The sequence below is a fragment of the Ochotona curzoniae genome, unplaced genomic scaffold (assembly GCF_017591425.1).
Source record: "Ochotona curzoniae isolate NIBS_2020 unplaced genomic scaffold, NIBS_Ocur_1.0 patch298, whole genome shotgun sequence".
NCBI lineage: Eukaryota > Metazoa > Chordata > Mammalia > Lagomorpha > Ochotonidae > Ochotona > Ochotona curzoniae.
In genome coordinates this window covers 16,169-41,385 of record NW_024466859.1, presented here as the reverse complement: position 1 = coordinate 41,385, position 25,217 = coordinate 16,169, and the positions used below count along the sequence as shown (strand labels likewise).

General features: G+C 40.6%; 1 protein-coding gene across 1 annotated transcript in view; it reads right to left on the bottom strand.

The window, feature by feature from the left end:
- Positions 1–2,399: 2,399 nt before the first annotated feature.
- Positions 2,400–25,217, bottom strand: part of LOC121167055 (dimethylaniline monooxygenase [N-oxide-forming] 1-like) — a 28,988-nt gene continuing 6,170 nt past the window's right edge. Inside the window, exons 3-9 of the mRNA XM_040996427.1 lie at positions 21,399–21,587; positions 18,257–18,419; positions 12,521–12,663; positions 7,663–7,862; positions 5,077–5,441; positions 4,482–4,554; positions 2,400–3,034 (exon numbers count right to left, since the gene is read on the bottom strand). Of these exons, the coding sequence (XP_040852361.1) occupies positions 2,689–3,034; positions 4,482–4,554; positions 5,077–5,441; positions 7,663–7,862; positions 12,521–12,663; positions 18,257–18,419; positions 21,399–21,587 (1,479 nt within the window). The 3' untranslated portion in view covers positions 2,400–2,688. The remainder of the gene's footprint in view (positions 3,035–4,481; positions 4,555–5,076; positions 5,442–7,662; positions 7,863–12,520; positions 12,664–18,256; positions 18,420–21,398; positions 21,588–25,217) is intronic.

The window sequence follows — 25,217 nt, the reverse complement described above, 5'->3', positions numbered from 1 at the left end:
CTGTGGTCTGACTGTGGAGTGCATGTGTCATCGCTGGGACTCCTCAGTGACTTGCAGGCACCAGTGGACAGCATATCCAGATGCACGTGGAGGATGTGGCAGCTCATTGAGGCCTGTAGAGGACATCTGATCCCATAACAGAGGAAGGAGGTCAAAGCAGTTGGTTAAATACTCCAGCTAAGTGTTGGCAGCAAATATCTGGGTGAATGGAGAATCTAAGGTAGGCTACGTCAGCCAAAGGGCCTTGGAAGGAGTTCACCCTTGGATCGGCGAGATAAACAGCATTTCAGAACTATCAAACCATTAAAGCCACCTGAGCAGAACCCTCAGTGTATGCTCTACACCAGGGACCCTGGGATGACTTCAGGTGGTCATTCTTCACTCCCAGGCACTGGTGCAGTTTGGATGCTGGGTGTGGCATCTCGCCAGATACAGGAAAAAGAGAAAACAAAATGTGGAAACAATGGTCTTACCCACATTCCCCTAATTCTTGACCCTTCTCACCCTACTCAACTTCATCAAAAACAAGATTAAAAAAAAATGGCTGTGGAATAGAATGCTTTTGTGTAGTCATTGTGAGAAAAAGAAAAGGAAGAAGATGAAGAAGGAGGAGGGATTAACAGGATAAAAGATGCACACAGAGCTTCAGGTGTGTGGGTTTAGTTTAGGCGTATGTGGAAGGAATCTAGATTCCAGCTGTAGTGGGAAAGATACACTTGGGCAGAGAGACAGGAAGACACGCCTGTACACACTCATAGGGGAGTGAGAAAGGGAGCAGGACATGCAATTAGCTTCATGGAGTAACATTTGTATAAAGTAACTTTTATGATGTCACTACCTAGATCTTTTAAGTCATTTGAATGTTGGAAACCACAGGCTTCAGTGGCAAATAGCCCTTGATATCTGCTCCGGAGACTCAGGTCCTGAGTTACTTACAAAATTGTGATTCTTTGAAGAAGTTAGTGAACAACTCCTTATGTAAGCTTTGCTGTTTGTTGAATTATATAGCATTATGGGCTTCCAAACTGCATATTATTATGGCAAAGAGAAAAGGAGATTATGGTTGGCAAAAAGTTCATGAAAATGCATGTTACAAAAAAGTATGATGGGTTTCAAATTGATTTGCAATGTCCTCATAATAAAATATGAAACATTGTAGTTATTAGTATAGTCTTTAGATATAATATGCTTTTCATAGTACAACAAAGCCAGAGCTAACCCTACTAAAATATGCAGCTGCTATTATCAATGTTTGACATAGAATCAAGGGTTGTTAGGGGAAGTTTTCAAATATTGACCAAAAAAAGGTTTCAAATATCTCCCCATTGGAGGTTGTTGGCATATTGAAGGTGTAAAGAGATAGAAGCAAGCCATCATATTGGATTGACTTGGGGGACTTGTTCGTTCTGAGTTGGAATCATGGGAAAAAACTGGGGAAACTTCTTGGCCAGGTCCTGAACTGTTTGCAAATGGCTCCTTGATGGAGAGGCTCTAGGTGAGTCTGACTGTTGTAGATGGCTGGACAATCGCCTGTTTATATATGCCATCTCCCAGAACAGGTGAGACTTGGTTCAGATGCTGGCTAGTAGTATCATGGTTTTGCACTGTGGTCTGCACAGTTGATCATATGTTTTCTCTCCATAGGAAATCATCCAGCCTCGTGTGAGAAATGCTAAAGTATCACTTGGCTTCAGAAAAGCACTTCCAGGAGTAGGTAACACTCAATGGGAAAACTTTTGTCATGAGTTTCTATGTTCAGGGATGAAATAGGTTAAAAGGAAAACAGCAAAATAAAATAGTCCTAGGGAGAAAGAAGAGCAGACCAAAGTGCTTCCACTTTATCCCCATGCTTAGCCTTCCTGACTCCGTACTCTGAAATCCCCTTTTCTCTTAGGACAAGTTGGCAGTCTAAGCCCACTAGGGAGGTGAAGTGAAGGCTGCGCTCCTCTGGCTGAGTCACATCTTGAACCAATGTGACTGTGAGACAGACAGAGGCTGCTATGGTTACAGACTGCTGTGGAACTCGTGTTCACTTTTGCTTATTTCTTACTTTCCTCTTCTTCCTCTCTGTTTTATCTTTATGGACGGCTTCTTGGCAGCTCTCTTTATCTAATCACTTCCTCCTGGATGTAGTTTACACCTAGTTTCCCTCTTAGGACAGCCTTGTCAAAGAGGACCTGAGCAAGTTTTTTCCTTTGGCTTCCAGAGGTCCACTGTGTGTGTACCCTCTGGGGGAATAAGCAGTTTTAGGCAAGAACATTCCTTTGAAAACGTTCAAATTATGGAATCCTTTGTCCCTTAATGAACTTTACTTGTAAGCTTCTCATCCACTTCTCTCCTTCCCTAACTTAAAAAAAAAAAAAAGTGAACAAAAGACCACTTGAAACAGTGTCTGAGTTTATTTTTCAGTTTTTAATTTTCAGCCTGCCAATATAACAAAGGCATTATTTTAGTACAATCCAATCTTTTTGAGGCAGGGATTTTAGTTGAAATCTAGGAACACAGCTTATCTTGGTCATCATCTTCTACCATTTGCTATAGGTAAAGCTAGGAAGGATTTAGAAGTAGTACTGGTAACTCTGGGACCCACCAGGAAAAGGAGGGATGGCTTCCCTCATCTTGGTATGGCTCCCAACCACAAAAGCAGTTTCGTTGTAAGAGGAGAGTCAGAGCATTTTTAAGTCTACCTTACTTTAGGAAAATCAGGAAAACAGACACAAACAAAGCCAGGATGGCGAAGAGTTTAAGCAGACCTTCAAATGGAGATGGTGAGTCTTGCACAATTCGAGTTTTGGTGACCTTGAGTGCTCGATCCCATTGTGTCATGATGGCCTTTCTGGCTCCACTCCATTTTCCTGGGCCAGTCAAACGAAACTGGTACGGTGTATATGGGCCAAAAAACATGGCCAAAGCCAGCAGTGGATCAGTCAGGAGCAGAGAGAACAAGTTGGGCTTTGCACCCATAGAGGTCAGGAGGTCATCTATGTATGTGATGTAATCGGTCTCTAAAGCCTTGCAGTAGTTCAAGCCGTACCTTTGTGATAGGAAGATTGGGGGAACAGGGGAAGACAAAAGGATACAATAAGAATAATCTAATGTCGATTGAAAGTACTCAAAGCAACTGAATACTAGTAAAAATTTTATAATAGATTCCATGCTCTCCCCTTTATACCACTAGCTCTCTAACAGTCTCATTCTATAAGAAGTTTACAGAGCGTCCAGACCATGCATATTATGGAAAAAAAAATGTATAGACTTCTAAAGTTTTTGTTTCAAAATTAACTGTTTTATTTTCCTTCAATGCTTCTAAGGATATATCTACTTTGTAAAAGCCAGTTATGATTGAATTTGTATAAGGTGGAACATTCATATAGAGTAGGTATCTCTGTTATTCTGGTGTCAGCCCCTAGAATAATTGACTGAAGTGCTAGCAAAATTTGATTTTGTTCCTGCTAGTAATTCATCTTGTAGGAGTTCCATAATTGGGGTCAGATAACACCTCAATCAAAGATAAAGGAGATATATCTAGAATTTTTTATTGTTTTCAAATTTGACATCTTGACACAGATAGATCAACACTTGAAGTTTCCAAGTATTATGCGTCAGAATAGCTATAATAATATACTTAAGTGCAGTGCTTCTAAAAAAAGTCTTTCTTTGCTATAGAACATTTTTTCAAATGAAAATTTCTACTCGATACAGTAAGTCAGCTAACATCACAGGGGTTTTGATTGCATTGGGAGTGAAGACTCCTGGGCCATGAGTTTTTGCTGTTCATCCCCCTCCATTTATCCCTGTTCCCAAAGCATAGCACAGAGGAAGATCTCTCCTTCACAGAAGGTGCCAACATAAGACTATTTGGTAAATGCTGTAGGCTTTGAGGGTCATGCAATGGTCTCTGTCTCTACTAGCCAACCCTGGTGTTCTAACACAAAAGCAGCTATGACAAGAGATGAAAGAATGAACCTGACTGTGTTTTAGCCAAACTTTATTTCTGGTCACTGTGATATGAATTTGACATAATTTCTACACATAACAGTGTTTCCTTTTTTCTTCTATGAGTATTTAAAAATGAAAAAGCAATAGCCAGGTCAGTGGACTTGGGCATGCATGACCCTTAAATAGTTGGAATAAAAACAACAGAACTGCTGAGACTTGTGGGCTGGATGACTGCTGTGAGCAAATGGAGAAACTCAATTATTTGCTGCTTACTTGAAGTAACGTATCTGACAGATGAGGGCAATTGTGTTTGGTCAAGAATTCCAAATCCATGTGAGATTAGGTACCCATCATTGGTGTGCATGATTCTGAGCACAAGCATGATTCCCATTTTTGCTTCTCTCTCTCTTTCAGTAGGCTCTCCCACCTTTTTACTCTTACTCTCAACTGGCTATTTTCCATCCCATGTAACACTCACTTCTGTGCTATTGCACAACCAATTTTAATCATGATTCAGAAAGAGTATCTAATAGTTGACTCACCCAGTGTGCTTGTTTTGCTTCCTTTCATTAACTTCGTTTATCATGACACTTGTTGGTGGTAATTTAATCATTCCTGTAAAATGAATCATAAATGCAATTCAGCTTTAAGTCTAGTTTTTACTTATGGATACAAATGCTTTATGGTTCATTGTTTTTGTTATTTCTAGTACCCAGCTCCTCATCTGTTCTAGCACAAATGGTAGCATCTCGAGCTGATTGGTGATATGCCTCCGAAATAATTTTATCATCTGAAAAGATAATGATTCCACAGTTGCTCTAATTGTTCAAATGAGACCTCACAATTGCATTGATTGAATTTTGTCACCCAGTTGACTGAACTTCAAATTTTACTTGAGCCAGTTGGTTCAGTCAAAATAACAGACACTCCTTATATTTCTTAAGTCCGATGTATCATTTATATTTGCAATGGTATAAGCATATCATTATGAAAGAAAAATTCATTGCACAGTAGAATAGATGCTTCTTTTAGATATTCTATTATTTTAAGTAGAAGCAGAGTAACAATTTCTTAATTTCCAATATAATAAAATCACATAGTAAGCCAAAAGTCTGTGCTGGTTTCCCATAGGCTTACCTTTAATGACGCGAATGGCCCATCGAGCTTGAGTGTCTCCTGTGGGTAATATGGAGCCCAGGGGTTTGATGATGCCAATAAAGGCCAAGGTTGGCTTTTGCAGATGTGCAGGGAAGATATACTTGTACAGTGACGCTTGGCCATCTTCGACTTTCACTACAGACTCATCAAGGAAGGGAAAAGCTAACGTGTACCCAGTAGCAAAGACAATGATATCGACGGGCTCTTCATTCGGGGCGTTGTGGACATGGTCAAATACAACAGAGTTTTCCCTCACCTCCTTTACGCTTGACCTAATACAAACTTTCCCTGTGATGATACGTCCTGGGAGCTCATCATTTAGCACTGGCTCTCTAAGTTGCATCCTAAATAACAACAACAACAACAAATGGATAGAGAGACATTTGTCAGTGAAAAATATAGCTGGCCATATTTTCTATCCATACTTCCCTTTTAATTCTTTTAATTTAATGCAGACTTTGCTGGACAGAAGCTGCAGGTCTTGGGAGAAGTTACATCTGTGAAAAAGGATTTATGAATGTCCAATGATTATAATATAGGCTCATCATTACCTAGCATTTGGAAGCCCAAGAAGAAGGCAGAGCTTTTTCTGGTTTGCTTCTCTTGCTTTTTCCAGCATTCAGCTGCAACTGTTGCTTTAGAGATAGGAAACTACCAAAAAAATCGCTGGAAGCTCTAGTCAGTTCTCTTTCTTCTTAGCAAAAAGTTTTTGAGGAAAACGCACATGTGTTTTAAAAGAATCAGGACAGAATCATCTTTATCTGGCTGTGTCTTTGGAATTGGAAGGCTAAGGCTTTGGAGATGATTTTATAAAAACCAAGGCATTGTTGGCTTTGAGTTACCCAGATAGAGAGAATGTGGGTAAAGTGGAAACAGCACGGGAGTTTCAGAGAATAAGAGTGGCTTCTTATCTAAATGCTTGAGCTTAACCGAGACTGGGCAAGTCATTGAATCCCATAGGCTTCTGTCCATTCATAAAATATTGGTGATAACACTGATCATCCTTACCTATTTGGGTCAGATGAAGGACATATAAATTGTGTATATTGAAATGATGAAAGACTAAATAAATCCAACACAGATAATAATTATTCAGGCTTATTCCACATGTTCCACAATTTGTGGGATTTAATCAGATTTGAATATAGTTGTACAGACCAGCATTAGACTAGATATCATTCATGTTGTGGAGCTTCTGCACAACTGAATACATGGGGGCTCCTGGAGATGATGTGCTGGCAGACATCAGGACACTCTGCATTCCTCTTCAACACTTCACTCGACACACCTGCTTTAGGACTCTGTCCATGTTTTTGTCTAGAGTGAGTTCTAACACGAGCATTAGGGAATCAGGGTTAGGAGATCCATGCTCATGAACTGACTGGGCTTGTGGGCTTTAATGAGGAAAGTACTATTTTTGGAGAAGAGCTAGAAGCAGTATCCAGCCAGAGAAAAACTGAGATTTGCTGTCTGATAGCTAGTCCATGAGGTCCTGAATGCTGTGGACCATCACCTGAGTTAGTGTGAAAGTTGTTACTCATGAATTGTGCTGTGATGCAACTCGGGGCCTAGGTGGTGTCTCTGCTGCAGCTTGGGAAAGTCCCCAAAGCAGAGAGCTCCATCGAGCTGTGCCTGGGTTCCTAGCTCACAAAAACTGAGATAAAGCTTTTTGTTTTAGGCCACTAAAAAAAGCACCCTATGGGATCAAAAGCACCGATGTCAAAGTCAAAATTCCTGAGGAGTTTGCTGATGAAAGACAGCATTTGAGAAATAAGGAGAGAAAAAGTGGAGATGGTAAAAGCAGGGAAGGAACAAGGAGAAACACAATACATGCAATGGAGTCAAGGCTGCTTGGCATCATCTTTGGCCCGGATTCCTCCTGATTCCTGTTGGCTCAGGGTATAATCCATACCGAGGTCAGACAGGCTCTCCACATGCTGCAGGATCTTCTGGTATGCGATTTCATTGTATAAAATTAATGAATAAAGAAATAAAGCCTTTGGCCCTTCTAGATGGCATAAATCATGGGTTATAAAGGAAAGGACTGGTTGAAATCAAGTTCATCTCAAGAGTGAGAAAACACTACCATTACAGATGGTATACAGCAGGTATAATGTTTGGTTTTTCCCAACACAGTAAGAACAAGGCAATATGTTGCATTTTTCAACAAATCAAAGATAAATCATTAACTTTTGATTATTACAGGTGAGATTTAAATTACTTGGCTAGTCCTAGAGGTCACTGATTACTAAATGAATTTGGTCAAGTGACTGAAAGTCGCTAAATCTCATTTTCCCTGAGATTATACCTATATTTACCATAAAGGGTTGATCACAAGGTGAAACACATAATTTCATGAACTGAACACATAAGAACTCTTGGTTGTTTTCAAGCAAAACAGTAATGTAGATTTGTAATGTAGTTTTGTGATAACAGTAATGTAGTTTGTAGTGAAGAGTAATGGAATTTTACTCTCTGATTGTTTGGCTGTGCTATTGTTTTATTTGCATATGTCACTAGAGATTCTCTCTTCCTAAAAACTCTTAGCAGGTACATTACATTTACCTGTCTTTGGGTGCTAAGCCATAATTTGCATGATTGAACCAGCTGTTCATCTTTCTTGCCACCAACCAATTCACAATTGAAGTTGGGAGAGAATTTCTGATCAGGTTCTGAAATCGTGTCATGAACACCATGTCCCATGGGTATCCTGAGTCAAAGACCCGGCTGATCACCCATGAGCCTCTGGTGGTGCTGAGGAACACCTAGAAACAAGCAAAGATGTTCACACATTGCAAGGCACTGGGAAGCTTGACCCTCATACAATACCTCCTTCATGAGATAGGGTAGTGCTTGTGGTTCTACCATTACATAGTTATTGAATTCATTTGGTAGAGATAAAGACAGAGAGAGAGAGAACTACATCTATTGTTTTACTCCTCAAAGGCCTGTAAGGTCCTGAGATGAGGCCAGGCCAACACCAGGAGTTGAAACCCAAGCCAGGTCCTTGACATAGGTGGCAGTATCCCCTGTCGCTTCCAATGCTGGATTATCAGGAAGTTGGAATCCAGAGTGGAGCCAGGAGTCAGACGTAGGCACGTTAGCATGAGGTGCAGGCATCTAAAGCAGTGGTTTACTCTTTAGACTAAATGGCTGCCACTAACTACTGTTGTAAAGTCATTCTCTTGATGTAATTATTAGGGTACCTGCAGCATTAAAAGTCATCTATTATTGAGCATGTATCATTTACCAGACTTGTTATACTCTGATAAACTATAGGAAGCATAAAGTCTCAAGTGAGAAGACACTGAAGAAGTGATTACAACTATGCACTTATGGAACTTCAAAGAGTTTGTTAAAAATGAAATCAAGATAAGTGTATCTTGTTTAAAAAACATTTTGATATCCGTGTATCACTCCTTTTGAATAACATACATTTTCCATAAACTTTTTGAAGACTTTTGATACTAACTATAAAGCCAATGATGGCGACAGCTAAGGTTTTCTATGAAAATTTCCAAACAAACCATCAGTTAAACCGATAGAAAATTCAATATCGTTTCAATAATGTTAAAAATAAAAATAAAGTAAAAAAACAAACTTTCAATGAAGAAAAAATAATAAGAAATAAAATGAGTTTAGAAATTTTAGTGCATATTATGTACTTATAAAGAATCATTTTCTAAAAATTCATCTGCTGTTATTAGAAAGGCAGATTTACACAGAGAGAGACAAAGAGAAAGATCTTCATCTGCTGGTTAACTCCCCAAAAGGCTGCTATGGATAGAGCTAAGTCGATGTGAAGCCAGCAGCCAGGAGCTTCTTCTGGGTCTCCCGTGTGGGTGTAAGGTCCCAAGAACTTATGCCAGTCTTTGCTATTTTCCCAGGTCATATTCGGGGAGCTAGATGGGAAGTGGAGCAGCCCAAACATGAACCGGTGCCCATGTCAGATCTGGGCACTTGCAAGGGGAGGGTTAGCCAATGGAGCCATCATGCCATGCCCTGACATATTTCAACTTTATTTATTTATTTATTTTTATTTGAAGGCAGAGAGTGAGAGAGGAACAAGGACACCCATCTGATAATGCTGACAACGGGTGGTTTGGTCCGGCTGAACTTGGGAAACACATTACAGGTCTCCCACGTGGGTAGTAGTAGGAATACAACCAGAGAGTTCAGTGTCAGGAAGCCAGGATTGAGCACAGGCCCTGTGACATAGGACATGGGTGTCCCACCTGACAGCTAAACCACCTGACAACCCCCCCCCTTCAAATAGATGGTATGACTGTTTGAGTTTGACACTTAGTTAACAGAGTTCACTAACAGCTGTTTCGATATCTGCAAAATGAGTAAAAAGGAGTTTCTTGTTTAAAAAAAAAATGGCCAATTTGTTTCTTTCCTGATACAAGCAACTGATTTAATAGCCTTCTCACCCTTGGTCAAATTTGGATGTGATGGCTTCTGTTTGAGTGTCACCATTCATTCTTGATATATGGTTCATTTAAATTTATAACCTAATGGAGCAATAATATATATGAAGATTTTTAAGAAGCTACACCTCATGGGAGATGTAATTCAAAAACAAATTTACTGGGACTAATATTGTAGTACAATGGGTTAAATCTCTGCTTCCAATACTGATAGGCCCCATCAGGAATCTGGTTTGAAACTTTGCAGTTTTCTTTCCAACCTAGCTTCTTGTTAAGGTGCCTGGGAGGGCAGAGGATGAAGACCCAAGTGCTTAAGCCCCAGTTACCCATGTGGGAGCTCTGAATACAGTTCTTGGCTACTGGTCAAACCTGACTGTTGAGTCCATTTAGAAAGTAAACCGGCAGATGGAAGATCTGTCTCTACTTTCCCTTTTCTTTCTGTGTATCTGCCTTTCACAAAAATAAACACACCTTTAAAATAAAAGTTAATTATTTATAAAATAAGTGCAAATATTTTTAAACCAATGTGTCATATTTTTCATAATATGCATATTCCACGATTTTTTATTTCTTGTTTACATTAGGGGCGATGCAGCGGTATAAATGGGCTTATCTTCTGTCTGTTACTGCTGGAGTCCCATATGGCTGTGCCCCAGTTGCTCCACTTCTGATGCAGGTTCAAGTATATGGCCTGAGAAGGCAGCGGAGAATGGCCCAAGTCCTTGGGCTGCTGTGTCTGTGTGGGAGAACAAGAAGTCCTGGCTCCCAGCTTTGGATTAGTGCATCTCTGGTAATTATGGATTTAATGAGTGAATCAATCAATGAAAAACCTCTCTCTCTGTAAAATTTCTCTTTCAAATAAAAGTTAATGAATCTTTTAACAAATATTTATTTTTAAAAGGTTACTTTTTATTTGAGGGCAGTTGAGAGAGAGAGAGAGAGAGGTATCTTCCATCAGCTGGTTCACTAGCCAGGAGCCTGGAGCTTTTCCCAGGTGTCCCGTAGGTACACCTGAAACACCTGGGCTTTCCTCTGCTTTCCCAGTCATAAACTGGATTGGAGAAAGAGCAGCCAGGACTTGAACTGATGCCCATATGAGATGTCAGACACCATATGCAAATATTTAATCTAGTATGCCAGGTGCCAGCCCTCAATGAACATTTTAAAGGTTTCTTACACATATAGATTTTAAAATGTATTACACTGAAATAGAACTTATCTTGAGATTCCTTTTTCCATGAAAGTATTTAGCCTTGGATAGATAACACCAGGCACTTAGTGGCAAGAACTAATGATATATTCTCTGACCTAAGACATTTACACTGAATCTGACTTTTTATATCTCAACACAGGATTGAATGTGACAAATGGTGATATGAACTGTTTTTAAGCCAAAAACTCTTTCTTTGTTAGTACAAAAATGGTGAAAAGTTATGCCCAAGCGTATTTCCTATTTCAAGGAATTTCTAGACGATTAAAGAAATTGGAATAATTGTATCTCTATGTGGTTGTCACAATCGATGGACCAGTGTTAATTTCAGTATAATGATGCCAATTTGGCAAGTTTTATCAACCAACCAATCAGTGAATCGGTCATTAAGTTCTTTTTCAAAAGTCATTGGAAAGAATTTTGAGTTTTATACTCCCAACTCTGTCCATGCACAGGATTGGGAGTACAATTAATGGTTTCGTTATTTGCAGTTATTTATCTATTGTTTTTGATTTTCCCACAACTATACACTCTGTGACAATTAGGGGCTTTCTGCTACTCTTGTGTCGGACAGTATATTCTCAGGGCCTGGCACCGTGTCTCCTCATTGGAAGCCACAAATTGATTCCTATTGGTTGGATGACTCTCAGTGAAGTTGCATCACAGTTGGGGAAAAGATAGGTACTACAAAAGGTAATTTAAAACATTTAGGAGTAAAAGTATCAACTGAGGACTGTAAACTGCAGTACTGCTTAAATCCTGTAGAGGGAGAGATCAGTGTGTGGTTAGGTGGAACAGCTGGGATGTAAATATAGAGGATAAAGAAGGTCAGGGGTTGTGGCAGTGAAGATGGTGGCATGAGCAAGGGGGAAACAGCCTTGGTAATAAGCAGAGGCCAGGAAGTGGTGCTGCCTGGCTGCAATAGATGACTGTGTGGGTGGTGGCATAAGAGTTGAAATGTACACAACGGATTTGGACCATAGTAGGAGAACATTATGATACCAAGTGAACATATTTGCACTTTTTATGCTGTCATGAGAGCAGGCTATTTGGGGGATGCACGTGTTGGTGGTGGGAAGTCTGGATGGTCTGTGTGTGGGGTGGGGAAGATGGACTGAAGGTAGGGGTGCATGGACACAAGGCAGAGTCAGGTGCGTTTGCTTTGAGACAAAGAGGAATGGCCATGAACTTGCTAGTGGTCTGAGTCTTGGCAGATTGCTTGATTTTGATAAACATTAATCTGTTCATCTGTACTCAGTGATACTCATTAGTACCTCTGTTAGCAGCTTGTCTTGATGAAATAATGCAGTAAAAAAATCAGTGTAGTAGAAAGTATTTGGTGCAATGTTTGACACAGAGTGGTCCCTATAAATACTGACTATTTCTACATGATTGGTAGAGGGACAACACATTTACATCAGTGTGAAGTGGCAACTAAAAGAGAAGGTAAAGGCAGATGGGAGACCAGAGAAGGAAAAACAGCTAAAATTTTCTGACTTGTGACTGAGTAAAGAAAAAAAAATGTGTGGTAAAATCTGGGGGAATATGGAAAATGGGTGGTTCGAAAAATGGCAAAAATAAGGAATAAGATAGTTGACTTGGGAGAAAAGATACCAATGGACTTCGCACTAAAGTTTACGAACAGTCAATAACACCGATTTTTCAAACAACGCTCTGTTGAGTATTTTAGTTCTTTTGACATTCGTCATGTTGTCAAACATTGCTTACTGAAAACACACATCCCAAAATGAAACTCCTCATGAAGTGACAACAAGATTTGTACCTTTTTTGCCACGTGACTGGCCTCTACAGCAATGTCAGTACCAGAATTTCCCATTCCAACCACAAGCACTCTCTTGTCCTTAAATATATCTGGATGTTTATACTGTCGACTGTGAAAGTATTGACCTTTAAAGGTGTTTATACCTATAGGAAGAAAAGACAAATCAAATGGAAAATTTGAAAGATCAGTGAGTGAAACATAAACATAAACATATTTCCGCTGGCAGAAGCTTTTTGCCAGACGATTTAAGTTGTATTTATTAGCATTCTTCTGTTTTAGGAAACCTGCAGTCTGATCTGGATGAATGACCTTACAACACATTGGAAGAGGATTATTTACTTACTATACACAATCACTCCATCTCACTAGCAGCACTCTGTTTTTTCTTACTAGATGATTAAATAAAGTTAAAGGAGTTTATCATTTAAAGATTGATGGAAGTCAGTGGACAATAATATTCAATTTGTTAGTAGTTGACTTAGGTGTGGCTTTTTATAAACATGGAATAAATCCAATCTTCATTCTTTCATTTCAAGCATATACTTTGCACAGTGTTCAACATCTTATTGTCCGGAGAAGTTCAACAGTTTCTTGGGCAGACCACCTCTGGTCTGAAGGCAGAGCTGGCAGAATATCATCCCGACCAATTAAAAGCCACAACATAACATCAACTACTGTTTACAACCTTATGGAGTTAAATGACATGGTATTGAGTGACCAATATGTTCGAAAATGCAAGTTCTTAACCACATCCTGTGATTACTTCATTGACATTTCAATTTTAGTTTATATACTACCGGCTTCTATACACCTTATGGCTATAGGGTACTATTCAGCTGGCTCGTGTCTATTTTCCCCAGAGCCTATGAAACTGGGTTATACAATCAAATGTAATAATAAAAAAAAAAATGGCAGAGAAAAAAATGGAATAAAAAGCCAGAGAGAACTTGGAGCTACAGAATTTGCATGATTAGCTCTTTGGATATCAGCTCTGTATCTGGCACCATTAGAAGCAGGAGATATGATATATCATCTCGATTCACAATGGTCCAAGTCAGTTGGGCAAGTTCACTGGTACTTTACCTTGATGACTCATTGTAACTCAGGCTCATTTTGCTGAGTCAGCCAAAGATAGCTCAGAGGAAAAGGATCAATTAATTTTCTTACATCAGGTCAACATATACTGGGAGAACTCAGTATCTCAGGTGATTGGTGTCAAATCTCATGGAAATATCTAATGTAAACAATGAATTAAAAAAGAATATCTCAGGGGAATTTTACATAATCAGAAGTCACATACGCTGAAAGAAGAACCTGTCCCTTCTAGAAAAAAATGTGGTAAGACATCTAAACTCCCAAGGGATGAATGTTTGTGGAAGATTGCCTCCTTAAGGCCTTGTGTCATTAGAAACCTTCCATGAAAACTGGTTAAAACCCAAGCAAAACCCAGGAGATTTGGAACTTAGCAAAGATACAACCAGGCTCAAATATTAGCTCAGCATGGAAAAGGAAAGCAGAAAAAGCCTAGAGAGAATCATGGGATCAGATTATTTTGGTGATAAATGGACACAGGTTAGACTTTGTGTGGCTGAGTCACATAAACCGATACTTACCATCTCACAGAGGACAGAACTGAAAAAGCACACGCGTGAATGGTGGCTGAATAAAAGCGGTCCTCAGGGAGAAATTGATTCTTTTTAAAATTTTATTGTATTTACTTTTATTTTATTATTTTTAAATAAAATAAATATTTTATTAAGTTATTTTATAGCTTTTATTACAAAGGCAAAGTTGTTATAGACCCATGTGGGCCTCTGAGTAGGGCAGACAGAATTGGGATGTAGGGATGGTGGGTGAGACAAATATTTCATTCTTTTCTCCTGTGTTTACAGATGAGGGAGGGGAGGTGTGCTGCTCCTTGCAATCACACCTATAAGGAGGCCCCAGTATGCGGACAATGTCCTGAGGGTGTTACTTGAGTGGTTGTAATTGTTCTGAGAGGATGTTGGTGTTGTTACACCAAAGGTACAAAATTCTGCTTAAAGCCTATTGGCTGTCCCTGTCTACCTCAGTGTGTCTACAGATCTAGATGTCTGCTATAGAGCCTGTCCTGGAGTGTTGTTCAAATTGCGCTTCTTTCTGTCTTTTGATGAGGTACCCAAAGTATTCTGTTGGCTAGGATGAAGTAGCTCTCTCGTCTTTTGTGTTCATTTGGACATGTTCTCCATTCTTTCATGAGGGTCAGTAACTGAGGTGGCCTAGTCCTGCAACATGTGCTCCGGGATCAGAAGACGTGACTATGATTTTCCCTGACGTCAGGGACTGAGTGTAGTGGTCTAGTTGGAAAGCCCCTAAAAGACCTCACCTGGCAGGTCTTCAGACCCTGCTGTCACATGTGCCAGCTGGTGCAGGGTCAGGTTCAGTCTGCACCACCAGGTACTGTAACCTAGCCTGGTCTGGTCCACCCCAAGTCCTGGCTCTAGGTAGAGGTGCAGGCTGGTGCTTTGGCAAGACCCAGAGATGCCCCCTGGAATCATGCTTTTGATCCATTCCATCTCCGGTTCCCTTAATTACCTGCAGGTGTAGTGGCCTGGTCTATGGAAGATCCCATAAGAGATTTTTTTTGTATGTCAAACAAGCCCTCAGTGGCTCCCATTGTTCTGACCCATCATTGGTTCCCCAGCTCGTACAAATGCATGGCCACTCTCATGCACTCATGGTTGCAGCAATGGCAGTGAGATGACACCAGCTAGTGAGTGCCCATGGTAGCAGAGTAGCCACTCTGCCCATTTGCTTTAAGATCTTCAAAAAATAAAGAAAAAAAACAGAGTAGGCAACTATGCTGGCACACTGGTCTAGTTAACATGGAGCTGGCATTAACCAGGCCCAGAATGCCAGGCAGCTGTTGGCTGCGTTTTTCCCAGCAGCGTAACACTTGCCTAGGTACAGGGCAACCTAGGAGGCTTATAATTGGGATGGAGGGAAATTAATTCTAACTGTGATTTCTAGATTTGCTTTCTTTATCTGAAGGTTCGAGTTCAAGAGAGTCAGAAGGAGGTTGACACAGAGAGAAATAGGAAGATCAAGAGAGAGACTCTCCGTTTGCTGGTTCCCTTTCCAAATGGCTACAGTGACAGGTGGGCCAGTCTGAAGCCAGGGACTGGGAGCGTCTTTCAAATCTCCCATGTGGGTGCAGGGACCAAGACCTGGGCCATCTTCCATATTAGCAGCGAGATGGATTGGAAGGGAAGCTGCTAGGACTCGCATTGGTACCCCTATGAGAGCTAGCACCACATGTGGCAGCTTTAACCACTACAACATAGTGCTTGCCTGCTGTAATTTTTACTAAGACTTTTTGGACCTTATCCTTTGTAAATATTTGCACAATTTGTAATGCATTTTTTAAATATCTTTATTGAATTTCAAATTTTGTAATATTCAGTAACCACTCCAGGGAATATGGCAGACTGATCAACTGCTATAAGAGAGAGTGGGTAGACTCCATTGCAAGCCTAGCATCACAGAATTCTGAATCACAAAATTTCACAGTTCAAAGGCTCCTTAGCATCATTGAGGCAGGGATTTTAAGTTGACAGTTGCTGATAGATAAGAAGAGCTACAAGTTTTATAGAACGTTCCTGACTTGATTGGGGATTATTTGTGGTTGGGTATGGTTTTTCAAACTTCTCAGGTTATGGGTGAAAAATAGAAGCTTAGAAGAGTAAAACAGGAAGCTTATGGTTATAGGCCAGTGAGTTGTCCAGACAAGAATTTGTACCTCTTGAATAAAATTCTATCCACACTGTTACACTTTGACTCAGTTAATTTCATTCTTTGCTCTTGTGTTCATCTTTAATTTGGCATGACTTTTGGTGTGACTTCAGCACCATGCAAGCTTTTCATGTTCACCCCAGGCCCTAAAAGGATTGCAGCTCTTTCCCTGAACTCTTAGGAAATTCTGTTCTTTTCTCCAATGCAAGTTACACATTCTTGTATCCATTTTGATATACTTGGAACCTTGCGCAGTATGCTTTGGTGTTGAATACATGCAATTTACTCTATTAGCCTTAAGAACTTTCTGGACCCTTGGATAAGTGTGTTTTCATAAGATATTCCTTCCAGAGAGTTTGGGATGATTCATCGGGGACTTGGTCTACAGGCAGAAACTGAAAAAAGGGTTGTGTGGTCTTGGTTGGAATGATGAAAGTGAGTCTCTTTGAATGTGTTCTAGTGGAGGATGTTGAGCCTCTCTCGGGGATACTGGAAGAACAATGTCCTGTACTGAGAAGAAGACAACACTTTTTTCTAATTAAATGATCCCTTAATGAGGCAATTTTCAAAGTGTGCTTTATCCTGGTGTGACCTAACTTGAGTCGTCTCTGGGATGGATTCTGGGACACAGGAGAACATGGGATCAGGCTAGGTCATATCTAGATGATGTAGAGAGAATTTCCCCACGCTTTTACCTTTTGGGATGATCATTACAGCTTAAATAAATCAATCCATTGTACTGCCTCTGAACTGAAATTCAATTGAAAGCTGACTTAGATGAACATGAATCATGGTTGCAAAGGTAAGATAAAGGAACTGATACCTAAACACATGCACCTTGTCTAGTAAGATTCATCTTCGGGTGTCAGCATTGTGGCGCTATCACCACCTGCTATGCCAGCATCCTGTATGAGGGCCATGGCGTTCAAGTCATGACTGCTCCATTTTCGAATTATTTCCATGCTAGTGTGCCTGGGAAGGTAGCAGACCATGACCAAAGTGCTTAAACCCCTGACGGGCAAGTGAGAGATCTGGATGAAGTTGCAGGCTTCTGGCTTAGGCCTAGCCCAGCCCAGGCTGTCTCAGTCAATTGAAAGTAAGCTAGTTCTGCTCACTATTTCTACAACTTTCTATAACTCTGCCTTCCAAATAAATAAATAAATCTTTTTTTAAAAAATCATCTCCCGGGCCCGGCAAGGTGGCGCAAGTGGTTAAGGTCCTCACCCTGCATGCCCTGGATCCCATATGGGCGCCGGTTCTATCCCGGCGGCCCTGCTTCCCTTCCAGCTCCCTGCCTGTGGCCCCGGAAAGCAGTCAAGGATGGCCCAAAGCTTTGGGAACCTGCACCCGTGTGGGAGACCTGGAAGAGTCTCCTGGCTTCGGATCGGCATGCTGTTGTGCTCACTTGGGGAGTGAATCAATGGACGGAAGATCTTCCTCTCTGTCTCTCCTCTGTATATCTGCCTTTCCAATAAAAAAAATAATAAAAATAAATCTTTAAAAAAAAAATCATCTCCCTTTGACTGTTGAGCTGGTACCATAAACCTCTGATCTAGCTGACTGGTACGGCTTATATAAAATTTAAAAATACATATAGGACCCAATTAAATTTATCAACCTTTGTGGCTTTTGAATTTCACTTTGGCAATGTACTTTGGTCAATTTGGTCAGCAACTTGTTTAAGAAATTCATGCTTTGATATAATTTCTGAGTGCTGTCAGTCACTCATGGAGGGCCACTGGTCTTCAGTGAAGTGTTAAGACTGCTTCTTAAATTATCCATTTTATCCTTCTTGCTTCATAGTTTGTTTGAAAGCACAAGACCAGCCAGAAAGTGCAGGTAAAGGAAAAACCGTTACCTTGTAACTTAAACAGCTTAGCAAAGGATTAACATGTTGTCAGGCTTATCAAGCATCAGGATGGTGCTAGAGAGGAAAGTTAAGGTCAATAGCAGAGAATACCCTACCTGGAAAGCAATCCAATGGCAGATAAGGATTCGTAAGATAACCAACACACACCATGACAGCATCAAAGACAGCCTGTTCTTGCTTCCCTTCATGCAGAGTCACCACTTCCCACTGGCCAGATCTATCAAAATCCTGACATTTTGCTATACTGCAGACTTTGGTCTAAAAAAAAAAAAAAGAAATCAAGGATGGTTAATATTTTTCAAAGTTCCATTAAGGGTTTCTGTGGTAATTGACATCTCAAAGCTCCTGGTGCAAACTCAACATGGTTAATAAGTACAACCCTAGTAACCTCTTCAGGCTATCATAATAGTCACAGTTTCCTGGATTGAAGAATTTGAACCTTGGAATTCTGGAGGGGTATTTAAGAGTGAATTGAAAGATTTTAAGGATTTTGCTTAAATTCTCACAGCAGGTGAGAACCAAGGTTGCAATTTTTAGTTCTTATACATGTTCTTGACAGTGCAGAAATGGGGACATTAAAACTAAACAGAATTATAAATCTAGAAGGTAGTTAATATGCCCGTGTTTCCAAAAAATTGATTGTACACGGTCAGTTTGGTGTTCTTATACGATGCATGGTTTTTAACTGAAGGAACCAGTTGGAATAACTCAGTTCTAACCCAAACTTGACAAACTTAAACAACAATGCAAAACCTTTCAGTATTGTTTCAGTCAAGCAATATTGGAATACAAGAACCAAGTACACTGTGATGTGGCACCGATATATCATTGCTCAAAGTCCAAGAGAAGTCCTCTTCTCTAACAGGTCAAGAGACTAATAGTTAAAAACCTCAGCAGGTCTTGTCCGCCATATGCAGAAAAACAGGGTTGCAGTTTAGAGCCTCGGGCAGTTTATCTGTCACAGTGTTATAAATTTGTCATGCCTGATACTGCACATTTCTATGAATGTGTATCTTGTGCAATTGTTTCAAGTAAGCCAAAGACTTTATAATTTTTAAAGACCCACTATTTTTTTTACTAATAACATATAGCCTCCTTTTTCTCTGCAGTGATAGTTTTAATTTCTTTCTTGTTGTCCAACATAAGGTACCAAATATGATGTTATACACTGTTTTGAAAAGAAAACGAAAGTGTTATTGATGTTTGTTGTGTTGGTTTCAGCATCTTTGCCTTTTGTAAACATAGCTTTCAGTAATTTAAAATCCCACAAAGCAAAATTGATTTTAATTGTACATATAATAAATGCATATTGTTGGCGATTTGGTATGTATATAAAAGAATGTGAAATAAAATTCACAAAAGTTAAATCAGAAACCATCTCCCAAACACAGTTGCTTGTCTGTACTTAAGCACAAACTTTTACTGAGATGTGATTATCTGCACTTCCTTAACACTGATGGGCATCTGGTTTCTAAAGTTTTACTTACTTGGTGGAGTGCGAGAGAGACAGCTACATTCCATTGGCTCCTTCTCTAAATGTCTGTCCTGGTTGTCACTGGGCAAGGCTGGAACTTGGTTCTCCCCCATGGGTGACAGCGACTCAGCTGCCTGAGTCATCATCTGCCACTTTCCAGAATGTGCATCAACAGGAAGTGAATTGGAAATGAAGCCAAGACCCAACCCAGGCACTGCAAAGTAGGATGAAGTTGTACGAGGTGATATCTTCATTGTTGAAGCACAGGTCCACTCAATTATCTGATGCTTGTTTGTCTTTTTTTTTTAAACATAGATTTATTTATTTATTTATTTGTAAGTCAGAGTAACAGAAAGGGTGAGACCCTCTGTCCCTTGGTTCACTATCCAAGTGGCCATGATGGCCAGGCAAGGATCAGGAAGTTGCCATTAGCAGTTTTATCTTGGTTTCTCACATTGGATGGCAGAGTTCCCACATCTTAGGCCATCTTCTGCTGCTTATCCCAGGGTATCTGTCGGAAGCTGGATAAGAAGTGACACTGCCAGGAAATGAACCAAAGCCCACGTGGGAGGTTGGCAGCACAGGCTGTGGCTTTACATTGCTATGCCACAATACTAATCTCAATAGGTATTTAAAAAAATGTGATGGAGCCAGAGCTGTGGTATAGTAGGCTGAGCCTCCACCTGCAGCACCAGCATCCTATAAGGTCATGAGTTCATATCCCGGCTGTTCTACTTCCTATCCAGCTCCCTGTTTTTGGCCTGGAAAAGCAGTGGGGAATGATCCAAGTTCTGGGACCTCTACACTCGTGTTCAAGATGTTGAGGAAACTAATGGCTGCTTGCTCTGGATCAGCTCGGTTCGAGCCACTTAGCCATTTGGAGAGTGAATCAGTGGATACAAGGTCTTTCTGTTTCTGTAAGTTTGTCTTTAATAATAATAATAATAAATTGTAAAGTAGGTTTGGGAAAGAAAGCAAAGAAAGTGCTTCCGATTTAGTCTTTCTTATGGGTCTTTAAAAATTATTTTTACCTGTATTTTATATGATGATACACTATTTATATCCTGTTACTAGCAAATTGAGGGAGTAGGATGAACTCTTCCTTAGAACTCTGTCTACAAGGACTTAACTGGTTGTGTGAATGTGACTCTTACTGACTGTTCTGGGCAACATCACCATTCATATTGTTTTCTTGGTGTGATTTTTTTCCAGACATTTTCCTCTACGCCTAGCCCTGGAACATAGTAGAATGGCAATGCATTATTTTTCATAGGTTTTGTGTTGTTGTTGTTTGAAAGAAAACCAAAGGAGGAAGAAAGAAAGAAAAGGAAAAGGAGATATTCATTTATCTGTTTCCCCTTTCTCTTGTTCCAGCGTCTGAGATAGGAGAGAAAGAATGAAAGAGAGAGTACCCAGGGGGGCTGGTGGGAGTTCTCCATGTCCATGCATATGGGTGTTTGGTCCAAGTGAAAAGTATGCTTTGATATATTACAGGTCTCTTAGGTTAAGCGTATGTCAGAATTTTCAATTTAAAATATTCACATATGCATCTTCACACAAAATAGTCACCTCTTCCTCAAGATTCACCTGGGTATGTGTGTCTGTGTGTATGTGTGTTGGTGAAGTGAAAACAAGACGAAAAAGAATCTAGCCAGGGGTCTGTGACTTTGTCAGTTCAGTCTCTCATCTGTAGGAGAGGAAGGTAATGGAAAAATGTGTAGGACAATATTTCTTGAATGCTAACTGATGAATTTTGGTCTTACCTTGAATTGGATGCATTTCAGAAGGTTAAATCGATTTGCATACATTTTGAGATAGTCCAGGAATTGCAAATTCGGCACATAGTTTGGGCAATCTTCTGGGAATGGAAAATCTGGGTAACAAGACATCTCCTTGCAGCTGTTGGAGACCACGGATTTGTACAGACTGGCTCTGCCTTCTTCAACATGATCCTGTGAAACAGGGCACACAGATGAGTACACCTGCACACTCAAGCATGCACAGACACAATGGAAGTACAAACACTGTGGCCAGCATTATGGCTTTGTGGACAAGGTCATCCCTGAAACACTGGCATCCCATATGGGTGCTGGTGCGTGTCCTGGCTGCTCTGCTCCCAATCCAGCTCCCTGCACATGATCTGGGAAAAGCAGTGGAAGACAGCAGAAGTTCTTGGGCCTGTGCCATTTATGTGGGAGACCTAGAAGCTCCTGTTTCCTGGCTTTGGCCTAACCTAGATTTAGTAGTTATGACTCTGGGGAGTGAAGCAACGGGTAAAAGATTCTCTCTCTCTCTGTCTCCCTGTATGTCTCCCTCTCTCTCTGTCTCCCTGTATGTGTATCTGTGCCTGTCTCTGTCTCTCTCTGTTGCCTCCCTTTTCTCTGTAACTCTTTCAAATAAATTAATCTTAAAAAAGAAGAAATTTCAAACATTGACCAAGTTTATAGTGATCCAGATGATATATTTACTGCCTTTTTTCTCCTGTGAAGGTGAAGTTTTTATCTTTTTTTTTTTAAAGTCTTTATTTTAAAGAGGAGAGAAAGAGAAATGGTGCTCAATGGGTGGATTACCTCCAGATGCACAGGGCAGCCTGGGGTGCACTAGTCAGTGGTGGAATATTGAAATCTAATCCAGAGCTCCTCCATGCTAGCAGCGACTCAACTGATTGAGTCATGACCTGCTGCTCCCAGGGCCACAGCATCAGGTTGAAATTTGGAGATCTGGGATTCAACGTCAGGCACCCGCAGCATCTGAACCACTGCACAAAACACCTGCTCCAACCTGCTACCTTTCTATGGGATGTATTCTTTTTCACTTGGGAGACAATGAACACCAGCCACACACACACTGTTTGACAGAGGCAATTACGACACAAGATTCATATAAATGTCCAAACTATTTTAAGTACTGTGCAGTTGTGTTTAAAGCAGAGTACTGGGATTCATGCAACTGAGCAAACAAGACAACCAGGTATTTGAGGAACTCCTCAAGCAAATCAGCAAATAAAAACAGAGAGAAACAAGAGGATTCTCATATTCAAGTTGTTTCCTCACATAGATAACCACAAAACCATCTGTTTTTGTGAAACTTAGAAAACTGAAAAGTCAGGAAGAAGAACAGCTTCCAGGAAACCCTACTGTGAAATAATGGACCGCAGATGTAAACAGAAAAGCTAGCTTGGAGGGGTTATGCAGTTCTAAGGGAGGAACTCAAAACAAACTCTTGCCTGATTTATTTCCACAGATTGCTTCTCCAGGAGAAAGACAAGGTCTGGAGCAGTAAGCGTTCACATAGAAAGCATGGTTCCGCAACACTTCCAAGGACTCCTGTGGGTCCTGGGCCTCTGCTCCAGTGGATGATCTGCCCAGCCACCCTCACGCCCCTCTGGACCTCTCCACCCATTCCTGGAAAATGTGGGTGCACCCCAAGGAGGGTGGAGAGGCTAGGGAGTGTATTCTAAGGATGTGAAGAAGGAAGCAGAAGCTGTCCTCCCCGCACAGTGTGGAGACTCACTTAGGGAGGATAACAGGGTGGCCTTACCTGAAACCTTCATTAATGCTCATTTACATACTGAAGGCCATAGACATTATACGAAGTTTCAGTGACAAGATAATTCTGCAGATGTTTCTTCAAGTGAGATCATCAAACCACAATGTGGGTGTCCAAAGCCTTCCTTTTCTCTCTGGAATCTAAGACGTTGTATTGGGCACAGGTGTTCCCTTGAGTCAGTGCACCTATTCCATATCTGCTGTTTTCTTCGCTGGCCCAGGGTACAGTGACCTTTCTTTTGCATCACAAACTTGGCTTGCACTTTCCTTAAGGGTGTGATAGCAGGCAGAGTCATGATCTTGGTAGTCCAATTAAATACAACAACTTAAAATCTCTGTAATCGGGAGGCCCTCTGTCTTGTTTAGAAACGAAACTGTCTCCAGGTGTGTTTTATTGGCTTTCTGCAGCTTCTCTTGATTTTTGCACTGTGTCCCCTTCCTGCTATAATTCGTATTAAGCTTCTCACAGTTGTGTGTACACTGTCAAGCGAGCATAGATGTTGCCAAAGCAGATTTTTAAACTCAAAAGCCTTCGTGAAAGACTACTGTGACTGTGCAGACACTGCTAACAATCTTTTGTGTGTGTGTGTGTGTGTGTTGCAAAAGAATGTCTGCAGAAAGATTCAGGAAGCTTCTGGCATGCTAGAGCCAGAAGGCACCTTCTGGGTTACTCATTGGAGGTTTTTCCATCAGATTCTAAAGGAATCTCAAAGTATCAGAGAGGTGAGTAAAGAGGCCGCTGTGCTGAGGGAGTGGTGCTGAGTGGCAGTGGGGTGATCATTTCCATTTCCTAGCCCCCCTTAGTAACGCATCCTCTACGTGAATACTTCAGAAAGTTCATTGAAAATAAAATTTAAAAAAAAACAAACAACCCTGTTTTTGCTGCAAAAACAGTTTGAAACCTGATACACGAAGAGTCTTTTAAATGTTCATAGGAAATGCGTGCTATAAAAAAAAAAAGCTCCCTAAGTTTCAAAAACATTTTTTGTCCCCAAATCAACAGTTCTTTTAATTCTATTTCCTGTGATTTGCTTCAAGTGCCCTTTAATTGGGTCCATGTTTCTATTTTATCAATGGGGCAACAGAGATGGAACGACTGGTTGATTGGGTGTCATTTGCCTTGATCACTGCCGGAGAGTCCTCTTTAGGCATTTTGACAAATTCCCATGGCGTTTTTTTGAAGTTCATTCCAATTTTTCCAATTCTCTAATTGTATCCGTCTGTACCCTCTTCACCCTGCACAGTTGTCATATTGTTTTTGAAATAATTGGGGCATCTTGTTAGTAGCCTCTTCTCTCCTCTCTACCTGAAAGTTTTCTAGTGGATTCTCCTCCAGTATAGGGTAGGTGTGCCTCTGGTCTTCCTTACTTTCTGGGGCTCACTCTTCCACTTGTGTCTACAATTCCATATTTCCCTTTTATAACTGTCAGGATCTTGTTCCAGTTTTTAGTCTTCAGTTCCACTTCTTGCTTTGATTGAAACTACTTTAACTACTGTAAGTTACATTATTCTTTGGGAAGTATCATCCTCCAAGTCCATGCTCAACTGATGGATTCGTTGTGCTTGATTAGAATACAATGTTAATAGGGATCACGAGAGTTACTAAGGAAAAAGCATTAAGCTTTATTTGTAATGTCTTCAAATGTCCTGACATAGGAGAGAGTTCTGGTTTATTTTAACAGAACTCTAGTTTGCTAAATATATACATATATAGTTTGTCCAAATCTATACATCAAACTTTTTCAAATTTATCTGAGTGCCTGGTGAGATAGCCTAATGCTAAACCCTTGCCTTGCCTGTGCCAGGATCCCAGATGGGTGCCAGTTCATGTCCTGGCTGTTCCACTTCCCATCCAGCTCCCTGTGTGTGGCCTGGGAAAGGAGGATAAGATGGGTCAAAGCCTTGGGACCCTGCACTGGTGTGGGAGACCTGGAAGAAGCTCCTGGCTTAGGAATATCTCCGCTCTGGCAATTGTAGTCACTTGAGGAATGAACAAGTAGATGAAAGAGCTTTCTCTCTCTTGCTCTCTGCAAA